At 33.8% G+C, this 22248-nt stretch overlaps 1 protein-coding gene across 6 annotated transcripts in view; it reads right to left on the minus strand.

The window, feature by feature from the left end:
• The window catches only part of CLGN (calmegin), a 61292-nt gene that overhangs the window by 24795 nt on the left and 14249 nt on the right, over positions 1 to 22248 (minus strand). For all 6 annotated transcript variants that reach the window (XM_033402301.2, XM_049708998.1, XM_004263587.3 and 3 more), the window contains exons 2-7: positions 12791 to 12943; positions 9982 to 10055; positions 9253 to 9311; positions 5917 to 6058; positions 2309 to 2390; positions 682 to 874 (exon numbers count right to left, since the gene is read on the minus strand). In XM_033402301.2, the coding sequence (XP_033258192.1) occupies positions 682 to 874; positions 2309 to 2390; positions 5917 to 6058; positions 9253 to 9311; positions 9982 to 10055; positions 12791 to 12934 (694 nt within the window). In that variant the 5' untranslated portion in view covers positions 12935 to 12943. The remainder of the gene's footprint in view (positions 1 to 681; positions 875 to 2308; positions 2391 to 5916; positions 6059 to 9252; positions 9312 to 9981; positions 10056 to 12790; positions 12944 to 22248) is intronic.

Below are 22248 nucleotides of genomic sequence, written 5' to 3' on the forward strand. Positions count from 1 at the left end.
TAACTGCAGTTTTTGGAAAGAAAACTGAAATACCTTAGTCTTGGATGGAGTTGTCCTGTTAGGTTCTGACATGCTGTGATTTTAAGTAATCATGGGCAGAACAAACCTCTATAATTGTATGTTCTTGGGAAGAGGAGAAACAATCCCATGTAGTGTTCCTCCTAGTCAACATATACGCAAACTCCTAGTTACAAAAGTAAAGCTAAGTATGTTAATAGATGGTCGCTCAATGCTTTCCCTTTCAAAGTTTTCCCACAACTACCATAAGGCAGGACCCAACAATGACAAATGCCTATAGAATAAAGTCTAATATTAAGGGCTTCCTCCTCTTTAACCTTTTTCTCCAGTTTTCTATTCTTTCAGCACCACTAATGTCAGGGTGCCTAAAATATCCCTCTCCTCTCCTATCTTCCACATTATATCTACACTTCAAGACTAAGTCAAATATAACCGCCTTCACTAGGTTTTCTCCAAGTTTCCAAACTGGAAGTAATATTGTTTTTGAGCTCTTAACTGTACCTCATACGACACTTTACTTTCTAACTGTGCTATGTGTGTCTTATTCTCCTAAAAATATAAGCCCTTAACAGAAGGACCTGTGTTTCTCCCAAAGCACTTGCCACGAAAACACTGGTAGTCAGCAAATATCTTTGAATTAATGAATGAATTAAAAGGACATACCAAGGGTATAAAGATGAGTCTTCCTGTCTGTAAAGAACTTTTTAAGGTCTACATCTGGAGGTTTGGCATGCTTCTCTTCAAAAACTCCAGTTTGGGGATGTTTATGTCTGAAGATAAAATGAAGTTTATAATCTTCTCCACATTTATCTGGTCCAAACATAATGGTATAGGATGTTTTATCATAAAAGTTTTCCTTCAAAGAGAGATGAGTATTGGGATTAGTCCAGAATTAGAGTACTTAATGGATTTCTCTATTCTACCCCACTGGGTAGAGTTCACAAAAATGTATCAAATGCTAATTCACCAAAGAATTAGTTGACACAATTGACAATAAAGGATGTGGAAAACACAACAAATTTTATTTCAAAATAGTTTTTTAAGTGCACACATTACTTCCATCCTCAAGATGTAGGAGAGAAGCTGGAACCACCCTAGCAACATCATAATGTTTTAGTTACTCTATATAGATTGTATTATTAATATTTTATTAAGAAAATTAAGCACAGAGAAAAGCATTCTGTGACTTAAGACTACAGTGCCTACTTAGCCATTACTACTATTCAGTAAGACACCAGAAAATGGCGCCCCTTAGCACAATGTGAAGAAGAGATTCAGACTCTTGATTTGACAGACTGTGTCTGTCAAAAGCAGACACTGCAACATGCTCCCCATTTCATAATTGGTCATTTCTCTTCATTTGGCATGGACACTGGTTAAGAGCATGGGATCTGGAGTTCAAATCCTACCGTTGCCTTTAAACCAGCTGTGTGTGGCCCTGAGCAAATTTCTTAACCTCCTTGTGGTTCTATTTCATTACCTCTGATGAAGATAATAATAGTACGTACCTTATAAGGTTTCTCTGAGGATTAACTGAATTAATTAGATAAAGTGCTTAGAAAAATACTTGGTATTTGACTTTATTATTGCCATTGTACCTTCAGGTGATCATCACCTCACAATACCTAAGTGTTTCACCATCTACTACAAATGGCTTCCCCTTTACCCGATCCTAATAACAGTAAATGAATCCTTTAATCTGTTTCATAGCCATGCATTCTGACAAATATCTCATTAATGTCTCATTTATCTTATTTTTGTTATATGCAGAAATCCTGACATAGCCTCCTGTAGGAGGATGCTATAAGAAATGTCTCCAAACCTCAAATGGTCCTAACGTAACCTGCTTCACTATGAAAACATTTTTAACTTAGTAAATTTTTGCAGACTGCCAATTCCTGAACTGGCCCGCCTTTTTAATTTGGTTCTTTGGCCATTGTGTTTTACTGCTTTGCTCTGTTATCTTACTTCTCCTGTGATTATTATTTTGTAAAGAAAATAACTGTAAGCTGATCTTTTAGTGACATTTATAGCACCAGGTTATTTTTTATTTATAGACACAGCAAACTTTTTTATGTGGCTAATGATTACAAAACTGATGCCATCAAGTAACAAAGCTGTGTATGAAACTTGAAGGCGCACTGTAAAAGCTATATAAACTCATGGTGGGTAAAAATTTTCAAAGTTATTTTCGATTTCAGTTGAAAATGAAAATTTCAGTTGTGTCAATTGCTCCTTAAAAATACTTATTAACTTTAATAAGGTTTTCTTAAACATTAAAATATCATACCAGATTCAAACCATCAGTGTCTGCTAGGAGTTTAATGTATGCACCTCCACAATCAATACCATCTTGAAAATTTACTTCATATCTAAATGAAGGGAAAAAGAATCATACTGCTGATAAATAAAAATTACTAACTGTTCTTCAAAATCTAATGTATTACTCTCAATTCATTTAGACACAAACATTTTACATTACCAGAAAGCTCATACAAAGCATATCCACAACCTATAGGGAACAAGCAGAAATGACTTTTCTGTGCACATCCTTAAAATATTAAAAACAGAATGATTATAATCAACTATACAAAAGCCAACCAATTTGTTGAAATAATTTTTTCATCAAAACTGTTGAATTAAGAATAAAATACTTTGACTAAAACTTTTAACAGGAAACTTCCAATTAAAATAAGGTATGTACTATATATAGTCTTTATAAACTAAAAACAAAGACTATGGGGGTCATGGCTACAGCACAAATTTCTAAGAAATTGCTAATGATCCTAGATATCCAGTCTGCTACTAATTTGTCTTTTAGTTCAGCTACACTGAAACCATGTTAAATAAGTTGTACATTTAATTAAATACCACCAGCAAAGAGATTTCATAATCTCAATCAATAACCTGGAATATTCCAGATCTTAACAGCCAGGAGATAGGGGAAACACAGTGTAACAGCTAAAAGAGTGAAGTGACATGGCAGTCTCTTCATAGATTTACAACACTCTAATTCTCAGCAAAAGTTCTGTTGTTGTTTTGTCTTATTTAGGCAATGACAGTCTTACTGAACACTATTTAGAAGAGATTTTTAGTAAATTGATGAATTACATGTAACAAACTGGTTATCAAACTGAAAAACAGTGAAAACCAAAAAAGTTATGATTTGGTTTAATGAATTAAAGCAAAAAGAGATGAAAACTAGAGGAGCAACAGGACACAGTGATAATTTTAATGAAGGACTATAGTTTAAAATGTTTCTGAAGAAAGTTTAGAGACAAAGTAAAAAAAAAAACAAGCATATAAAAGTTTGACAGTTTGAACCCAATTAGTATATGTATTTTGTATAGAAAAGAAATAGAGAAAATACAGTAAACTTTTAAGTGATCATCTCTGAGTTGCTGGAGATTATGGTGATTTCTCCTCCCTACTTTCTACTCTGCTTTATTTCTCAAGATATCTGCAACAGTGGTTACAAGCAAGTACTTCTGAGTCAGGAAGACCTGAGACCTTGGCTAAAGGCACGTTACTGAAGCTCTAGTCTCTATTTGCTCATCTGTAACGTGGGAATATTGCCCATACCTACACCTCAAAGGACTGTTATGATGATTAGAAGTTGTCATGCACAGTAATGGGCCAATAAATGCTCAAAAATGTTAGCTTCTGTTATGATCAGAAGAAAAGTTTTGTTTTGTTGTTTTTCATTTTTTAAATAGTTTGTTTCCTCAAAGCCTTATCAATACTTTTAAGCAGTAGCTGATAAACCTTTTTTTCATGAAACATGTCTTTGAAGAGTACAAAGTAAAAGAAATGGTGCATAATGTGAACTAAAGGTAAATATTTGCTACTCTAAGTAAAATAAAATAAAAAGAGATATAGTTTTAGCATAGGTGATCCAAGGAAAAAGGGTTCTGTGAAAAGAACTAGAGAGAACAATTGTGTAAATTGTCTCTATAAATGTTAAGACAGCTCTGCTGTCTTAGTATGCCTAGACTCGATCACTATGTCTATTTCATACGCTGCAAACTTCCAGATTTTTCAAATCATTAATTTGTGCCTAGTATAAATAGTTCACAATGGATTTGAGGATCAGTGAAATGTATGTCATAGAGCTTCATTGCTGCTAATCTTAGATCATAGGAAAAATGAGGACAAATGCAGAATATATGTTAACCCTATTTTCTTTAGAGTAGCATTTTCTAAACTGTCCCATGAAATAGTAATTATTGCTAAGGGGGTAAAAAACTTCTGTGGTCAATTATGTTTGCGAAACACAATATTCAAGTTAAAAACAGGTTTTCATACAGAGAACTTCTCAAAGTCTTTAATGGGCAAATATGCTTCCTTATCTTTAAGGTTCAGATATTCTTAGTTTCTGAAACTTATATGACCACATAATGCATATTAATATGTACACAATTTGGAAAAAGCAGCTTTAGAGTAAAGTTATGTCATAAATCTATAGTATTTATAGTAGTTAATATAAAATTTTTTATTTATCTCATCTCATCAAAATTAAGAATAACAAATATTCACTATCCTTCTTTGAACTGTTTTCAAGCATATCAAACACTGCTATTCCATTCTTCTTGATTCTCCTTTTCTTTTTTCAGAATAATAATTTCACAGCTGCTTTAATACTTTTTTTAGACTTACTATCTTTGCTTCTAATCTCGCAAGCTGTCTTTCACTTGCTTGCCTAGCAGTGATTTATACTTCCTGAAAATACCAAATTTGATTCATTTTACTCTGGAGAAGTTAAACTTTATATTATTTTCCGTTACCCTTTCAGTTAAGCCACAAAGGATTAAAATAGAGAATGATATTATATTCACCTAACTTCAACAGAATAAGAAGATTACTTTCAAATTTTCAAGAAAAAAGAAACTCCAAACTCTGAATAATGACATATATCAAGCTCAAATATTAATCCCAATAAGTACTTATAACAATATTTTTCATTTGTTTAAATGGTTGTATACTCTTTGACATTATTTGATATTTTAAATTTATTGAAATAACAGTGCAACTAAGCCAAAGCATCACAGCTGAAAAATTAGCCCAATTATACCAAATGCCATATTGTTTTAAATTTCTAAAATACAAAATGGCATTTTAGTTACACCACATAGGAATATATTTAACATGTTAACAAAAAACTGAAGTGGTTCTGGAGTGTTAAGTTTACAGTTAATGGTATTTCCTTACACTGTAATTAACTTCGGACAGCCCAATCTTCTAAGGTAGAAAGTAACATTTCTACATTTCCTTTTCTTTGTCTTTAATATGAATTTCATTGGTTTTGTAATTATATTTGTACACACCTATTTTGGTTTTACACCAGTATAGGTGAAACAGCTTGAGGAATTTACACTGGATTTTACGGCAGTTACACATGCAAACAACATGACAATAAAACTAGTTTATGTCATATTGCAGGGGAGGGAAGGGGTGACTGTCTGTGACATCATGTGCCCTTTAAAAGGGCACTTCCTCTTTAAAAGGAATTTGCTGCCTTTGGATCTTATCACTGGTTTACCAGCAATATTTATGGTTCCATTCTGAATATACTGAGGTTAATATATCTTAATAGCAAGTCATTTTAAGTAAAGAGTTAAAATAAAAATGGTGATTTTAGTATGCACTATATAGTTTATGGTGGTGGAATGTTGCATATTACAGCATATATTATATAATTTTTCAACTAACCTGCTTTTCTCTCGAAACCTCAGGGTGTCTGTGTGTATACATGCATTGTGTATTTAAGCAAATGAAATGGAAAAGGAAAATCTGGTTTTTTATGCCCATTTTATACCCATTATACCTATATTCAGAAGCCAAACTATATAAAACTAATATAAATGTCAGAAAAAGTATTAAAAACATAATAAAACTTACTGTACTATCAGAGGTTTATCAGCAAAGATGAAAGGTTTTGCTAATACAGCAGATATTGCATGATGCTTTGCTCTAGATTTCAACACCAGTCCTCGGTCACCAGGTACTCGATATTCTTTCAATTCTTCTATTTCCCATCTTCCTAAAATACAAAACAAAGCAAGTTAAACTAAAACCAAAAACACTGACTTAAGAATTATTTATCAGAAGTGGTGACCAATAAGATTCTTCCATGAAGGCTACTTTGGAAAAAATAAAATCACATTTTAAATCAGAAAATAATATCTGCACCTGAATGTATGTATGTTCTCTTTTTCTCTTAAAACTGTGGAAACTAATAAATAACAGACCCTACAGTATTTAATTAAAGCACCTCTAAAGCTGACTTAGTTTGGATTTCTCTGAAAGACTGTAATCAATGAAATCACAAAATGTGGTTTGTCTCATACGGACTATCAACATTGTATTTTTAAAATGAGGTATTTTTAAATTACACAGGAGACAAAGTACATCCTTAACAGAAAATGAGTTTGCCTCAGTCAATTTTTTTGAAATTTATGGTATCATCAGCTACTTTTCTTACTTTGCAGAAGTTATTGTAGAGATTTAAATTTTAATTTGAAAATTGTTATGCCCAAAGAACACAAACTAAAGTTAACACTTCCTAAGCTAAGCCAATCAGTTCTCAGAACTTCTGGCCAAGGAAGTCATACATACTAGATAAGCACTAGGCTGTAGCACAGCAAAGCTGAGTTAGGTCCTCTCTGGGCTGGAATTTCCCATGTTTAAGATCAGGAAGCTCCTGCAATTAGATCACAGGCAGCATATAATGCAAAGCTAGACGGGTTAGCTGCAGCCCCAAAGCTGTGGATTGGACTTTCCTCCTTTACTCTTTTTAAAACAGAAAATAACTAATTTATATTAATTTGTATAAAATGTTCTAGCTTTGAAAATTAGAGGTATCACCTATTCCAAGAAAACTCAATTTAGCGAAAACTGGCTATTTTCCGGTATTGTGCCAACTTGAAATATTAATGGGCACTTTTGAATTACTAATGTACTTTATACACGTTTTTTTCTTTCTAAAAAAACAACAGTGCAAGAACCTGACAGTCTCATGAACCAGAGAAGGGTATATTTTGGTCTATCATTGTGCACACAGTATTGGGTTCTTAAGAATTCATTTTTTAAAGTTTTCAAGTTTATTTTCCTTTTTGTCCCCTAATTTGGCTATAGTGTACTTTTCTAAAAAAAGTGAATTCTTTTGGTTTTTCTTCTCTCACACTGATGAGCAACTGTATTATCACTGCCAACCTGTGGCTTGACCAAATCACAAAGGTCTTCTTTTAAGAAGTAACAACTTTATCTTTAGGGGTTTTAGGATACTGATAGTAAAGGCCTTTTTAAACTATGTTGCCTTCTTTTGTAATTACATGCATACATTTATCTGCTATGAAAAGGTACTATCTAAAAGTACTACTTTAATTTTAGAAAACCTGTGACAAGGTGATTATTCTTCAAGGACAAGAGGTTTTTCCCAACTTCAAATCAACAATAACTTTTCATTAACCAATCATTTACTCAAATTCTATACAGTGCCAGGTAATATGAACTCTGATGTAACTATAATTTCAAAAAGAATTCACAAAATTTTATAAGATATCCTGAAAGTTGGTCACTTAAAGAATTGGTGATTTTTTAAACAGCTGTACTTTTATTAATAACTTAATCTGAAAAATTTAAATAAGTCTCCTCCAAATGCAAACCCTGTTACCCAGCACATAATGTTTCACACAGATTTGCTTACTCCTGAAAATACAGGAATTAGTTTTACTCAAGTGGCACTTGACAGAAGCTGTGATTAACGACTAGAAATACTAAATATTCCTGCAAAGAAACTGATATCGGTCTCAACTAACCACTATATAAACAACATTGCTAATATTTATATACAAAATGCCATTTTCAGGACCTGGAACTTTAAGAGATTCTGTATTTTTCAAAGTTGCTTTCAAGAAATTGAAAAAAGTCAACCAAACATACCAAATCTAATATGCTAAAAAATTATTTTTGTGGATAATTTTGTTTAATAAGACTACAGACCAAACTTAGGTGTTAAGAAGCTTGTTTTCTGCTTGCTTGAGTTCTAATTTTAAGCTGGGGGGGAAAAACTCATTTAAACACTAAGTCATTTTTGTCCAGCAAGAAATAGAGACAAACTTACTCCTAAAATAGACCATATCCTAATTTTAGGAAAACTCCATCAAAAGATACTTCTAAAACACAAACATAAAGCAAATATCTACCCAATGCTGTTCTAAAAAAACTGTAAAGTAAGCTAAACATAGATGTTTTAAGTCAAGCATTCTGTTCGATGGCAGGTATTTCTGTGGGTATTATTTTAGGTAGTGTTCTATCTCTGCAGACTTGCTGCTTCTTTGAGGGAAATTATTCTTTTCTCTAAATGGATTTAGAATGAATGCAGTATTGCTTGCTATGGGCATATGGTAGAGTTCTTTTTGGAGTACATAAGCATACACACTGGGATCGAGAACACTACAAAGGAAGACATGTAGGCATGATCTTTATCTCACACTAAAACAGACACTATGAAACGGAAGTAGACAGCTGCCATCCTATACATGCTGTTAGTTGTTCTGTTGTTATTCTCATGTAATGCCTGTTGGAGTCTCAGTGTGAGGTCACATCCTTATGGGTCTGAGGTCCTCTGAGAGAGAGGAAATTCCCACTATCTGTCACCTCGACTGAGGCTGATCCTGCTTTAGGATGCAACAACTGAGGAGGCTGGTTTTAGACTAAGAGGAGGAAGAAATTCTTCCGTCACACTCCAGGAGAGTCCTGTTGGGGAAGAAAAGTTGACCCTTGCATACAGGACTTTTCCTTCACAGTGAAGCGTGAAGATAACCTATCAGAAACGCAGTGATAATGGCTGTGGGCTAGGAGCCACATGTCCCACAGCTCTCATAAATGTCCTCTAGGAGGACCCTGCTGAAAGTTATAACTTGATCTAGGCGGCCCATGCTTGAGAGAAAACAGTAGAGAACAGCAGTAGCCTGGGAAATCCTGCAAGAGACTAACTGCAGTGGAGCGAATATTTAACTGTTCAGAGTTAGAAAACTGGATGGTGGCTTAAGTATGGATTACCTGGACTTCCAGAAATATTGGAAAGGAGACAAAAGACTCTATTTGTCTTTTGACAAGATTCTGTTGTGAAGCAGGATGGGGCCTCAGGTATATTTAATAAATATATAATCTCAAAAGCTAGTGAACTCTGGGTCATACTGCTTATGTTGAATATTTAAATAAATATTTTACCATCATATATAGAAATCTCCGCATCTGTATCATCTTTTTTTGCTTTTGATAAGACCCACCTATAAATAAAGTTGAAAGAAATGTATATCATTAAAAATAAAACTAACAATTTATAGATACAATGCATATCAGAAATACAACAGAAGATTACCCAATAGTCGCTTTTCCTTCTAAGATAAATGAATACTTAGAGGCTAAATAAGGATGTCCACACATAATCCTGTAAAGCTAGAGTTAAATTAAATTTAGAATCTGTAATTTACTAGCTGTGTGATCATAGCTAAGGTACACTAAGCCTCAGTTTCCTCACTGGTAAAAGGCAGATAAAGATAGTTCTTACCCACCTACTTAGGACAGTGTTTGGCATATAATGATCAATAAATAATAACTTTTATTGTTTTTTTACCATTTTTTAGGATAAAACATTAACTTGAATTTGTCATCTGAAATTATGTTATTAATATCTGTCCTAAGCAAAGAAGAAATGTAAGTTTTCACTTTACATTCATGATTCATTTGTATATTTTCTTTGTATAAATGATAACAATTCAAATTAAACACTTCTATCAATAATAAAAATGTGTTAAGGTATTGGTTTACACCGTGAAATAAAGTATGTTAACCCTTTTTTAAGGTACTGTGGTAGAGGCAATTTTCATAGGCTAACAACCAATAACTTCAAAAAAGCTAATCAAATCAAGGAAAAAATTCTCCTGAATGAATACTCACCCAGCCAACCTTCCACTATCAAAAGTTTCCGTAAAATATACTTCTCCTATAGGTTGAGGTGTCTTATATTTAATCTAGAAAATAGATTTTAAAAATCTAAAGTTATTCACCTTCACAAATATTTTAATTAAATAATCTCACTAATTAAGAACCTAGTATGGAATTCACATATAGGTAATATAGATAGATGGTAGGTGACATGGTCTCTGGTCTCAAAACTTTGTATTCTACTGGTAAGAAAATACAGAAGAATATAAGAGATACACGGTGGAAAAAAACTCTATGTGCAAACAGAATACACTGACTCCTAACACAGGAGGGATGGGAGGCATTAATTAGCCAAGGCCTCATGATGCAGTGGATGTGGCTTTGAAAGGATTCTAACAGGTGACAATATATGAGGATAAAAAGTCATCAGAAGCAAAAGATGTAAGATGAAAAACATATAAGATGAAAAACTTAGTAAGCACATAGGTTAGTTTAAAATTAACTCTTAAATTTCACTGTTATGTAACTAGAGGATGATGACAACATTCTGAGAAATTAGAAACCCAGAGGAAAAATAAGATTCAAAAGAGAAAGGACTGCAAAGCAATTATCTCAAAGCATTGTTTCAAGTGCCATGTAAGTGTTAGCCGCTATGATGATAATGATGATGGGGGGGGCGTGATTTGATGGCTCTTTTAATCCTCATAATATTTCTATGCGGGAAGTACTTTATTGTTCCCATTTTACGTATGATGAAACTGTGGGAGACAGGCAAAATAATTTGCCCACTGTCATACAGTTAGACACTTGCAGGACTTAAAAGATATGAGCCTAGGTTCTAAAGGTTATACACTTAACCACTACACTATACCGAATGCACCAATAAAATAATTTAAATTTATTGACAAATTGTCAAAAGATTTTTTTTTTTTTTTTTTTTTGCGGTACGCGGGCCTCTCACAGTTGTGGCATCTCCCGTTGCGGAGCACAGGCTCCAGACGCGCAGGCTCAGTGGCCATGGCTCACAGGCCCAGCCGCTCTGCGGTATGTGGGATCTTCCCGGACCGGGGCACAAACCCGTGTCCCCTGCATCGGCAGGTGGACTCTCAACCACTGTGCCACCAGGGAAGCCCTCAAAAGATAATTTGAACTGATGATGAATAAATAAAATTTTGCTTACAGTAATACATAAATCTTGGTCCTTTCTTAATCAGCCTTTATGATTTTACCTATATGTTTAATTATGAAATTTCTTCTCTCAGCCTTAAGAGAAAAGGATACAGAAGTACTTCTACTATTTTCACTGTCCCTACCCTTCCCTAATAGTACATTTCCTGTCTAAGGGAGGAAAATCAGTAATTAAACAAAATCCCACACACTTACTAACAGGTCAATATTCTGCTACCCAAATTGCCAATCTCCCATGAAGTTTTCTGAATTAGAACTTACAACTTTACTGTTCTCTATATTTTTATGGATTGGCAAAAATGGGCAATGGTGTTACAAGAGGCTTCCTTCTGTTAGACGACCCTTTCAATCACCAGCAATTTATTTTGCGCTTTATTTATACTTCACTTGTACTTTACCATATCTAGATTGCTCATGCTATAAAATTAGAAGCATCAAAAATTGTTCCCCCCATTTCTTATCATCTTCTCAAATTATCATCAAATATAGTTAAGAGTCGTAGGTATCTGAAATTTCTTTGAAGTATTAACCTCCAAAACCCTCACAGTAGCTGTATCTAAGTCAGCCATAAGCACTTTGATTACTACTTAGTTTCTGTGGATCACAGAACCAGGTTTTAAAAGAAATGTCCTTGTGGAGCTTAAAACTTAACAGAAGAAAGAATATTCACCTTAAGCAGCTAAACAACACTTGCATTTGCAAATTAAAAACTCTAAAAGGAAGTCTGTAACAACTATATATTATTCTCCTTGGCCCTTTAACAGTGGCTAGCACAATATAATTGATACTTCCTCACCAAAAATATTCTGAAAAAATTTTCTGATTGTCTCAATATTAGATATGAATATTCTCAATGTGAAAGCTCTTATGGATTGTCAAAGTGTACAAAAACCTCCAGACTCCTGTTTTCCAGACTCCTATCAGTCACCACCTCAAGACACACATCTTAATGCTGAGACAGAAACACTGTGAGCCTTACTAAATGCCTACCTCATCACCACTCCCCTTTCTAATTCATCCTATTTAGCATTTTCTTCCCTCAGAGAAATAAAGAAACACTACTTTCTTTACTTCTAGGAAAAAATTATACTACCTTTTCTTTTATCTGAAAAGGGCTTGCAGTGTCAAAAATAAGACTAAAAACCTTTCCCTTAGCTAAAGTATTTAGTCCTCTTTAGCCAGTGATGAACTCCTAGTTTGATAGTAAAGACCTTCCCCATATTTATTTGGTAATAAAACTGTGCTAGGTGCCATGCACAAATTAAAAACACAGCAACATATAGTTGGAAAAAGGCAATGTTTTTCCTATTTATATTGAAACTAAAGACTATTTGAATAGAAGTGAATCTCAAGAAATTAGTCACCCCTATGTTCATGTAAAAGAATATTTTATTACTTTTTTTAAAGACTTTTTTGATGTGGACCTAATTTTTAAGTCTTTATTGAATTTGTTACAATATTGCTGCTGTTTTATGTTTTGGTTTTTTGGCCGCGAGGCATGTGGGATCTTAGCAGCTCCCCGCCAACCAGGGATGGAAACAGCACCCCCTGCATTGGAAGGCGAAGTCTTAACCACTGGACCGCCAGGGAACCCTAAAAGAATAAATTATAGCTTGTTTCTCAATAACCTTACCTCTGAGGAGAATTCATTTTCATTAGCATCAATATCTTCTGAATTTTCATCAAAGTCTTCCATCTCAACATTATCATCCATAAATTCTGCATTAATTGAGATGAAAAGAAGACCCAAACATAGCCGACAGCCTTGGAAACGCATATTGATTATCTGTGAAATTGACAGTAATCAGTAAAAACAAAACAAAGTTGTGAAAAATATGTGTAAGTGTATTTACAAAGAAATAATTTCTCCTTAATACCTCTTTTTTTCTCGGATGGCTTTTAAAACAAATCATTACCAAACTTACTTAAATTATGCTTTGAACAAGTGATAACACAAACTTCAAAATCTCACAGGAGTCTACAGCTAAAGGCCTGCCTCTAAAAGCAAAGAGCCAAAGGCACAAACCTAAAGATACAGATAACAGTGACCAATGAACTCATAATATGTGGACTCCTCTAAAAAAAAGAAAAAAGGATCGTGATTCCTAAATGTTCGCTCGAGTTACTTTTTTATTATAATGTTGTTTAAGTGTATATAATCATACAATTGGAAATTTTACAATCATAAAAACAAAATAAATTTATATGTAAACACCAAAAAAAGAAAAATAATTTTATCACAATTGAATGTGATAGTATTTTACTGAAATCAAATCACAGCTGGAAATTCAAACAAATATAGGATTTATTGCAACCAGGTTGAGTGCTATGCATAAAGTTCTTTTGCATTTATCATCCCCATAATACTGTGATGAGTCAACTGTATAACCATTTCTCTATTCAAATACTGCAAAACCTCTGTTCCTTATAGCATTAATTGAGATGAGTAGAAGCCAAATATTATTTGGCTTCCTCTTGGGAGAAATACATAATTTATATAATTACAGCCCCCTCTATTCCCATTAGCATGTTAAAAATGAAAGTTTTATTTCTTGGTGCCAGTGGACTTTTAAACAAGTAAATATGAATACTGAAATAGTGTGGCAGTCTTGGTTATTAGGTGGTCAGTCATTCAGATGCTCCAGAGTATAGTTATATTACCATCAACATGAAAATTTTTTTTTAAAAAGTATATTCTTAGAACTCTTAGATTCTGCAGAACATATCTACAGACCTATATGGGTCTGCCTAAGAAACACTGAATTTATGAGGTAGCACTCTACACCCACCAGAATGGCTATAATCAAAGAGAGATAATAATAACAAGTTTTGGGAGGTTGCGGAGAAACTGGAATCCTCACACATTGCTGGCAGGAATACAAAATGAGCTTTGGAAAACAGTGTGGCAGTTTTTCAAAACGTTAAAAATAGAATTACCTTATGATTCAGCAATTCCACTCCTAAGTATTTACCCAAGAGAAATGAAAACAGATGTCCAAACAAAAACTTGGAATGTAAATGTTTAAAAAAAATTGTTAATAATAGCCAAAAAAGTGTGAACAACCCAAATGTTCATCAACTGATGAATGGATAAACAAAATGTGGAATATTCATACACTGGAATATTATGTAGCAATAAAATAGAATGGAGTACTAATGTGTTACAAGACAGATGAATCCCAAAAACATTTTGCTGAGTGAAAGAAGTCAGTCATAAAAAGACCACATATTGTATGACCCCATTTAAATAGGCAAATCCATAGAATCGGAAAACAGATAAGTGATTGCCTAAGGAAAGGAAAGAAATGGGAAGAAAGGGTTAATGTGCACAGGGTTTCTTTTGAGGGTAATGAAAATATTCTAAAATGGGAATATGGTAATGGTTGCATAACTCTGTAAATATGTTAAAACCCACTGAACTACCCTCATTAAACAGGTCAACTTGTAGGCATGCAAATAATATATCAATTAAGCTGTTTTCAAAAAAGAAGCATCAGACTATAAAAAGCATTTTTCCATTTGGTTAGCTCAACTAACCCTTTTAAATGAGATCAAAACTCTACGTGAATATATGGGCCAGTTAGCTTTAATTTCTTCTAAAGGCCACTGGGTACAACTTTAAAGTTTACTTTGAAAATGCAGGTTTAAAAAAATCAACACCATTCTACCATAATATGAACATTCTATATTAAAAGGTGTGTTAATACCACCATTTTTAAAAACAAAGACAACACAAAAAATGATGCATACTAATCATAATTAGAAGAGTTTAATCTCTCTTGAGTCATAAAAAAGAGGTTAACTGGGATAGAAAGTAAATATAAAGGGATCACTTTGACTTAATAACAGTAAGGTAGGGGGTTTTAAAATTTTCACTTATTGGCACAGATATGAGTATATTTACACATTGCTTATTAACTGTTAACGACCCTAAAAGTTTCATTGTTCTGAAAGTTTAAGAGCCTTCCATGACTTATATAACAAAGCAAAAGGTGTTTTTCTTGATTTGCTATCAATAACATTTCAGTAAAATAGAAATGCATAAAATAATAGCAGTAATAATGAACATTAATATCACTTTAGCCCCATATCTTCTCCTTCAAAATGAATGCACAGTTTAGTTTCTTAATAATTAAATTTGTTGAAAAAACATGTTCTAAGTGCTTTGTTTGAGCTCTGGTGGATTGGGCTGCCAGAGAAGAATTAAGGGGAAACCAAGCAGGCAGTGTCCTCTCTGGAACCCTACTCTTACTTCAGCCAATTTTATTTGTTTTCTTTCTTTCTTTTTTTTTTTGCTTTATATAATTTTTTATTTTTAAAATTTTTATTTTATATTGGAGTACGGTTTATTAACAATGTTGTATTAGTTTCAGGTGTACAGCAAATTTATTCAGTTATACATATATCTATTCTTTTTAAAATTCTTTTCCCATTTAGGTTATTACAGAGTATTGAGCAGAGTTTCCTGTGTTATACAGTAGGTTCTTGTTGGTTACCTATTTCAAATACAGCAGTGTATATTATTTGTTTTCTACATTAGGTTCTTCCTTTCTTTCAGAAACAGTTGCCAAAGCTTCAGAAAAAAGTTTAGAAAACCCTTTATCTGGAAAGTTTGTTTCTTCTCTAAAGTTCTATGACTATAATCATTCATTTGCATAAAGGAACTAGCTACTTTAATCTTTGCAACCTAGGACATCACGAGGATAGCCATCATTACTCCCAATCTACAAACTGAAAGCAGAAGGATTCAAAAACCTGATCAAATTCTCATGACTGGAAATGTGAGACAAGATGAGAATCCAAAACTTTACATCAATATATCATTCTACTTCTTATTTTAATATTACCCCACTGATTATGTTTACTGATAAAGCAATGGAAAGAAATTGCAAAAATCGTAACATAACACATTTCAAACCTCCTGGAAATTTCCAAAATTTAGATGATTATTAGTATTAAGCTATGAAGATATTCACCCAGAAATGGTCATATCAACCTTACTATACAAGTGGAATATTTAAAAATAAACTGTAAGTGGTCATTAACCATTCTGCAGACAATGCAGTTCTACAGGATAATAGTCTCCATTAAGAAAATGATATAGTCCAAGGTTGTTTTTGCTATTTATTCCTTTCTTAAAAAATCAGAAATACAGACCTAACAGTTTCTGCTTAATTCTGCAGTATTCTATCATTATTCAGTGATGCACCAACTGACAATTGAGAATTGCATCATGAAGTTTGCAGTATTACTTGGACGTCTACCATGCTATGGTGCCAATGTGTCATCAAGCTCCAAACAAAACTGTGAGGTTTGTCACACATCATTTCTTAAGAAGAGAGGTAAGATACTGCTAGGCCTGCACTGGAGCTTTGAGAGGCCTGACAATGGGGTAATTTATAAAACACTGAAGTAACTAACTTGTGTAGTTTAAAATTTTTTAATTGTGGTAGAATACACATAAAAGTTATCATTTAAACCAATTTTAACTGTTCAGTTCAGCAGTGTTAAGAACATTCACACTGCTGTACATCTTATCTCCACACCTCTTTTTCCATCTTACAACACTAGAATCCTATACCCCTTAAACAACAACTCCTCCGTATCCTCTTCTCCCAAGCCCCAGGCAACCACCATTCTTTTGTTAGTTCTAACAATTTTTTTGGTGGAATTTTTAGGTTTTCTACATATAAGATAATGCTGTCTGTGAACAGAGATAATTTTACTTCTTCCTTTTCATTTTGGATGTCTTCTTCTTGCCTACCTGCTCTGCCTAAGGCTTCCAGTACTATGTTGAATAGAAGTGACAAAAGCAGGCATCCTTGTCTTGTTCCAGATCTTAGAGAAAAAGCTTTCAGTCTTTCACCATTGAGTATGGTGTTAGCTGTTGATTTTTCAAATATGGCCTTTATTACATTGAGGAAGTTTCTTTCTATTCATATTTTATTGAGTGTTTATCATAAAAGGGTGTTGGAACTCGTCGGATGCTGTTTATGCATCAGTTGAGATGATCATATGGTTTCTTTCCCCTCCGTTGACAATGTGATGCATTACACCAATTGGTTTTCATACGTTGAACCATCTTTGCATTCCAGGAATAAATCTCACTTGGTCATGGTGTATAAATCTTTTTTTCTTATTTTTTTTTATTTTTTGGCCACACCACATGGCATGTAGGATCTTACTTCCCCGACCAGGGATCAAACTCACACCCCCTGCAGTAGGAGTGCAGAGTCTTAACCACTGGACTGTCAGGGAAGTCCCAATCTTTGAATGTGCTTTTGATTTTTGTTTGCTAATATTTTGGTAAGGATTTTTGCAACATTATTCATCAGGGATATTGGTTTGCAGTTTTCTTGTTGTTTCTTTGTCTGGTTTTGGTATCAGGGTAATACTGCCCTCATAGAATGAGTTTGGAAGGGTTCCCTTCTCTTCAGTGCTTTGGATGAGCTTGAGGAAAGTTGGTATTTTTCTTTCAGTGTTTGGTAGAACTCACCAGTTAAGCCATCTACTCCTGGGCTTTTATTTGTTGAGAGGTTTTTGATTACTGATTCAATTCCCTTACTGGTTAGAGGTCTGTTCAGATTTCCTACAACATCATGATTTAGTCTGAATAGGTTGTATGTTTCTAGGAATTTGTCCATTTCATCTAGGTTATCCATTTTGTTGGCATATGATTGTTTATAGCATTCCCTTATAATATTTTTATATCTATAGGATCAGTTGTAATGTCCCCTCATTCGTTTCTGATTTTAATTATTTGAGTCGTCTTTTTTTTAATTCAATCTAGTTAAAGGTTTATCAATTTTGTTGATCTTTTCAAAGAACCAACTCTTGGTTTCACTGACATTTTCTGTTGTTTATCTATTCTCTATTTCATTTATCTCTTATCTAATCTTTATTATTTCCTTCCTTCTTCTAGCTTTGGGTTTTTCTAGTTCCTTAAGTTGTAAAGTTAGGTTGTTAATTTAAGATCTTTCTTTTTTACTGTAAATGTTTACAGCCATAAATTTCCCTCTTAGCACTGCTTTCAGTCTATACCATAAGTTTTGGTCTCTTGTGGGATTCTTTTTTTCATTTATCTCAAGATATTTTCTAATTTCCTTGTGATTTCTTTTTTGACCCATTTGGTTGTTTAAAAGTGTGTTTTTTAATTTCCACATATTTGTGGATTTTCCTGCTTTCCTTCTGCTACTGATTTCTAGTTTCATTACACTGTAACTGGAAAAGATACTTAGAATGATTTCAACTTTTAAAAATTTGTTAAGACTTGTTTTGTGGCCTAACATATGGTCTATCCTAGAGAATATTCCACGTGCACTTAAGAAAAATATGTATTTTCATCAATATTCATCAGGGACATTGGTCTGTAGTTTTCTTACAGTGTCTTTGTCTGGCTTTGGTATGAGGGTAATGCTGCCCTCATAGACTGAGTGTGTAAGTATTCCCTCCTCTTCAACTTGTTGGAAGAGTTTGAGGAAGACTGGCATTAATTTTTCTTTCCATTATTGTTAGGTGAAGTGTTCTGTGTATGTGTATTAAGTCCAATTGCTTTATAGTGTTGTTCAAGTCTTCTAATTCCTTATTGAGCTATATGGTTGTCCTAAGTTATACAGTTTTAGTACAGCAAGAATTTGTTTATATGGTATAATACAGAACTTTTAGTGCTGACACCACCTCCTTGCCGCCTTACGAATGTATAAAAGATAGCAAGCCCATGGTTTTAAGCGTCCTGTGTATTCCTCACTCCATACAGGTTGCTGAAATCACAAAATATCTGTGCCTTCATGAAGAAGAAAGGAGGCACTGGAGAAGCACATCCATTTGCATATATCTTTGATCTCCTGTATGTTCTCTGCACTGCCTCTGGGCTGGTTCAATAACAAATTGAAATATAAGTAACTTTGGTCAAGTATGAGATACTTGGGAGAGATTGCTGGCTGATCACCAAGCTATCTTCTCTTTTTTCAGGAGACATGACTGTACTATATTTTTCTTGGAGTTAAGCATGACTCAGGTGAATGGAGTTAAATGAGACCCAGGAAAGCCAATGATGTAGTGCTAGTCTGAGTTTAAAGGCCTGGAAGCCAGGAGAGCCAATGCTATAAGCTCTAGTCTGAAAGCCAGCAGGCTCAAGACCCAAGAAGAGCCAATGTTTCAGTTCGAATCCAAGGGCAGGAAAAAAACTGAAGTCCCAGCTCAGCCAGTCAGGCAGGAAGAGCTCCCTCTTCCACACTGGAGTATCAGCTTTATTGTTCTATTCAGGCCTCCAACTGTTTGGATGAAGGCCACCCACCTAGGGGAGGGCAATCTGCTTTACTCAGCCTACCATTCAAATGTTAATCTCATCCAAAAACACCCTCACAGACACACCCAAGGTAATGTTTGACCAAATATCTGGGCACCCTGTGGTTCCATCAGGTAGGTAGATACAATTAACCATCACAGTCATCTACTCCTCAGGACACCAGCAACCAGAAACTATGTTAGGCATCTGGGATTTTAAAATTTTCTATATGAGCATTATCTTATCTAATATATACTGTTAACTAAAACTGAGTATTTTTTTTCTAAATCAGAAGGACTTAGAAACAATGAAAATATCTCAAGAAATACAGTAAAAAGTGGGGAAAGAACCATAACAGAAGAAATAATAGTTGAAAATACAACTTTCTGGTGATTTAGGCAAAGACCTACAAAGTGTTGCAAAGATTCTGGATCTGATCTTATAAAATTCAGAAACTACTGAAGGTCTGAGATTAGTGAAGTGATCGGAACTGAAATCCAGGATATGGGGATAGTATTTGGTCATAGTAATTATAGAAAGAATGAACTAACTCTGCACTGGGTTTTAAAAACATAGCTACACACTAAAGTTAAAATGGACTAAATAGCATCATTTTCAAATTAATGGTTATATAAACATTATAATGATACATTTATTTATTTAGGATTTATACTACTTCTACATAGTTCCAAAAGAACTGCTTGAGGAAACTTGCAGCAGAAAACAGACAAAAATATAAGCCCACCGAGAGCCAGAATTCTTACTTCTGTATTCACAGTGCTAGCCAAAGAGTGCTCATACATGATAAACAGAGAAAGATATATATTCACAGAATGAATGAATGCATAAATGACAAGAAGAAAAGGTTATGGCTGGAGAGAAATAGATGTTACTAAGCAACAAACTAGAATGACTATTGTTGTAGCAGCACTGCAACGATAAATTTGCCAAAAGGGTTTCCAGGCAATTAGGGGAAGGCCAGAAATAAAATGAAGTTTTCACTGTCTATAAGTCTACAAGATTCTTGGAGGAAAAAATCCTTTTTTAGAATTTAACTCCTAGAAAAATTTATGGACTGAATCCTTATATAATAGATGTCTTTAACTATGGTTTTATGACAGAGAAATGGGTATGTCAATGCTTCCAACAATGGCCCTCTAAAGTTTTTTAGAACATTGTTAAAACTTAACATAGTTAAAGCTTTCCTATAGATAAGGAGATAATAATCTAGAAAGTTTGCAGTTTTATGTTCTAATTTAATATGGGGGAATTAAACATATTTTTCATTTTTACTCTACATCTATGAAGAAACATCTCATTGTGAGTTATTTCAGAATCTTGCTGTAGACATGCTGCATTTTAACAACTCAATTCATAATTTACTAGAAAAGACAGTAAACAAAAAAATTAGATGAAAAAATTCTGTGTTACCACATCAGAAAAATAAAACTGGACAAATTTTCACCAAAATTAAAGGGTATTCTTGGAATTATCTGGCTATGTAGGCCATGTAGCACATAGAAAGTTCACTTTGAAGGATCACAAATAAGGTGGAGAGGTAGGTAATAGTGGTATCTTAAAGAGGCAGCCTTCTTCCAAAGAAGCTGCAAGACTCCATTCGAAATGCAGGTACTTTCTCACAGAAGAAATGAGCATCCTTCACAATAAGCCGCACCAGGGATTTATTAATTTTGTGGTGGCTGATGTTTCCAGAAATTCAAGAGAGGTTAGCCAGGAGATAAATAATAAAATTCATCATTCACAAATTCATTTGACAAATACCTATGGTTGTCAATTATGTGCCAGGCATGATGTTAGACACTGAATTTACAGAATTTACAGAATTTACAGAATTACAGAATTTAGTAATTAGTAAAACACACATGGCCCCTGATCGCAAAGGGCTTATAGTCTGGGATGGAAATCAGACATTAAACAAATAACCCAGGTATATCACGTAAACTGTAACAAGTGACAGACTAGTAAAGAAGTTGTAAGAGTTGGTAATTGGGGAACTGAAATTACAGGGTAGGGGAAGAGGCAGAGAAAGCCTCCTTGAGAAAGTTACATTCAAAGTGAGGTGCAAAGGATGCAAAGGACTGATTCCCCTAGGCCAAGGGCAAAGGAAGCTGCACTTGAGAAAGGAACTGAAAAGGGAGGAATGGAACAAGGAGAACAGGAAGTGCTGTTTCAAGTATTTACTGTGTTTCAGACATGTTAATTCCAATCCTTACAGCTACTCTGCGGTGAAGGTATTAGTACCCCATTATACATAAGGAAAGCAAGGCTCAGGGAGGTAAGTAACTTACTCAAGAATACAGAATGCTAATAAACAACAAAGGCAAGACTCAAAGTTAGGTCTATTCAAACTCTACATTCCTTTCATTAAGGCTTTAAGGTTAGAAGGTTTAACAATTTAACTCACTAAATGGCAGTGAGGTTCTAGGCCTATAAAATACAAGGTTAAATATTTTGTTAGTATGTTCCATCCTTTACACATCCATTCCAGTTTCTGTGGGCTTTATATTTTAAAAGCCATATTTTGATGTGTATCCAAATTATATTTTATGCACATATATCTAGTTAGCTGGTTAAATGCGTTTAAAATCTTTCCAGCAAAGATTTTAAAGCAGCTTAAGGCTACATAAAAATATAAAAACTAACAACTTCATTGTATTACCTTATACTCCTATGAGACTTTAAAATTTTATAGTGTTCACAGAAATTTCAGAGTATTTAAGAAGATACTTGCATTTCTTAGTTACAAAACTTAAGGATAAACAGTAAGGCTTACTATTGACTAT

This window comes from Orcinus orca, chromosome 4 (genome assembly GCF_937001465.1).
Source record: "Orcinus orca chromosome 4, mOrcOrc1.1, whole genome shotgun sequence".
Lineage (NCBI taxonomy): Eukaryota > Metazoa > Chordata > Mammalia > Artiodactyla > Delphinidae > Orcinus > Orcinus orca.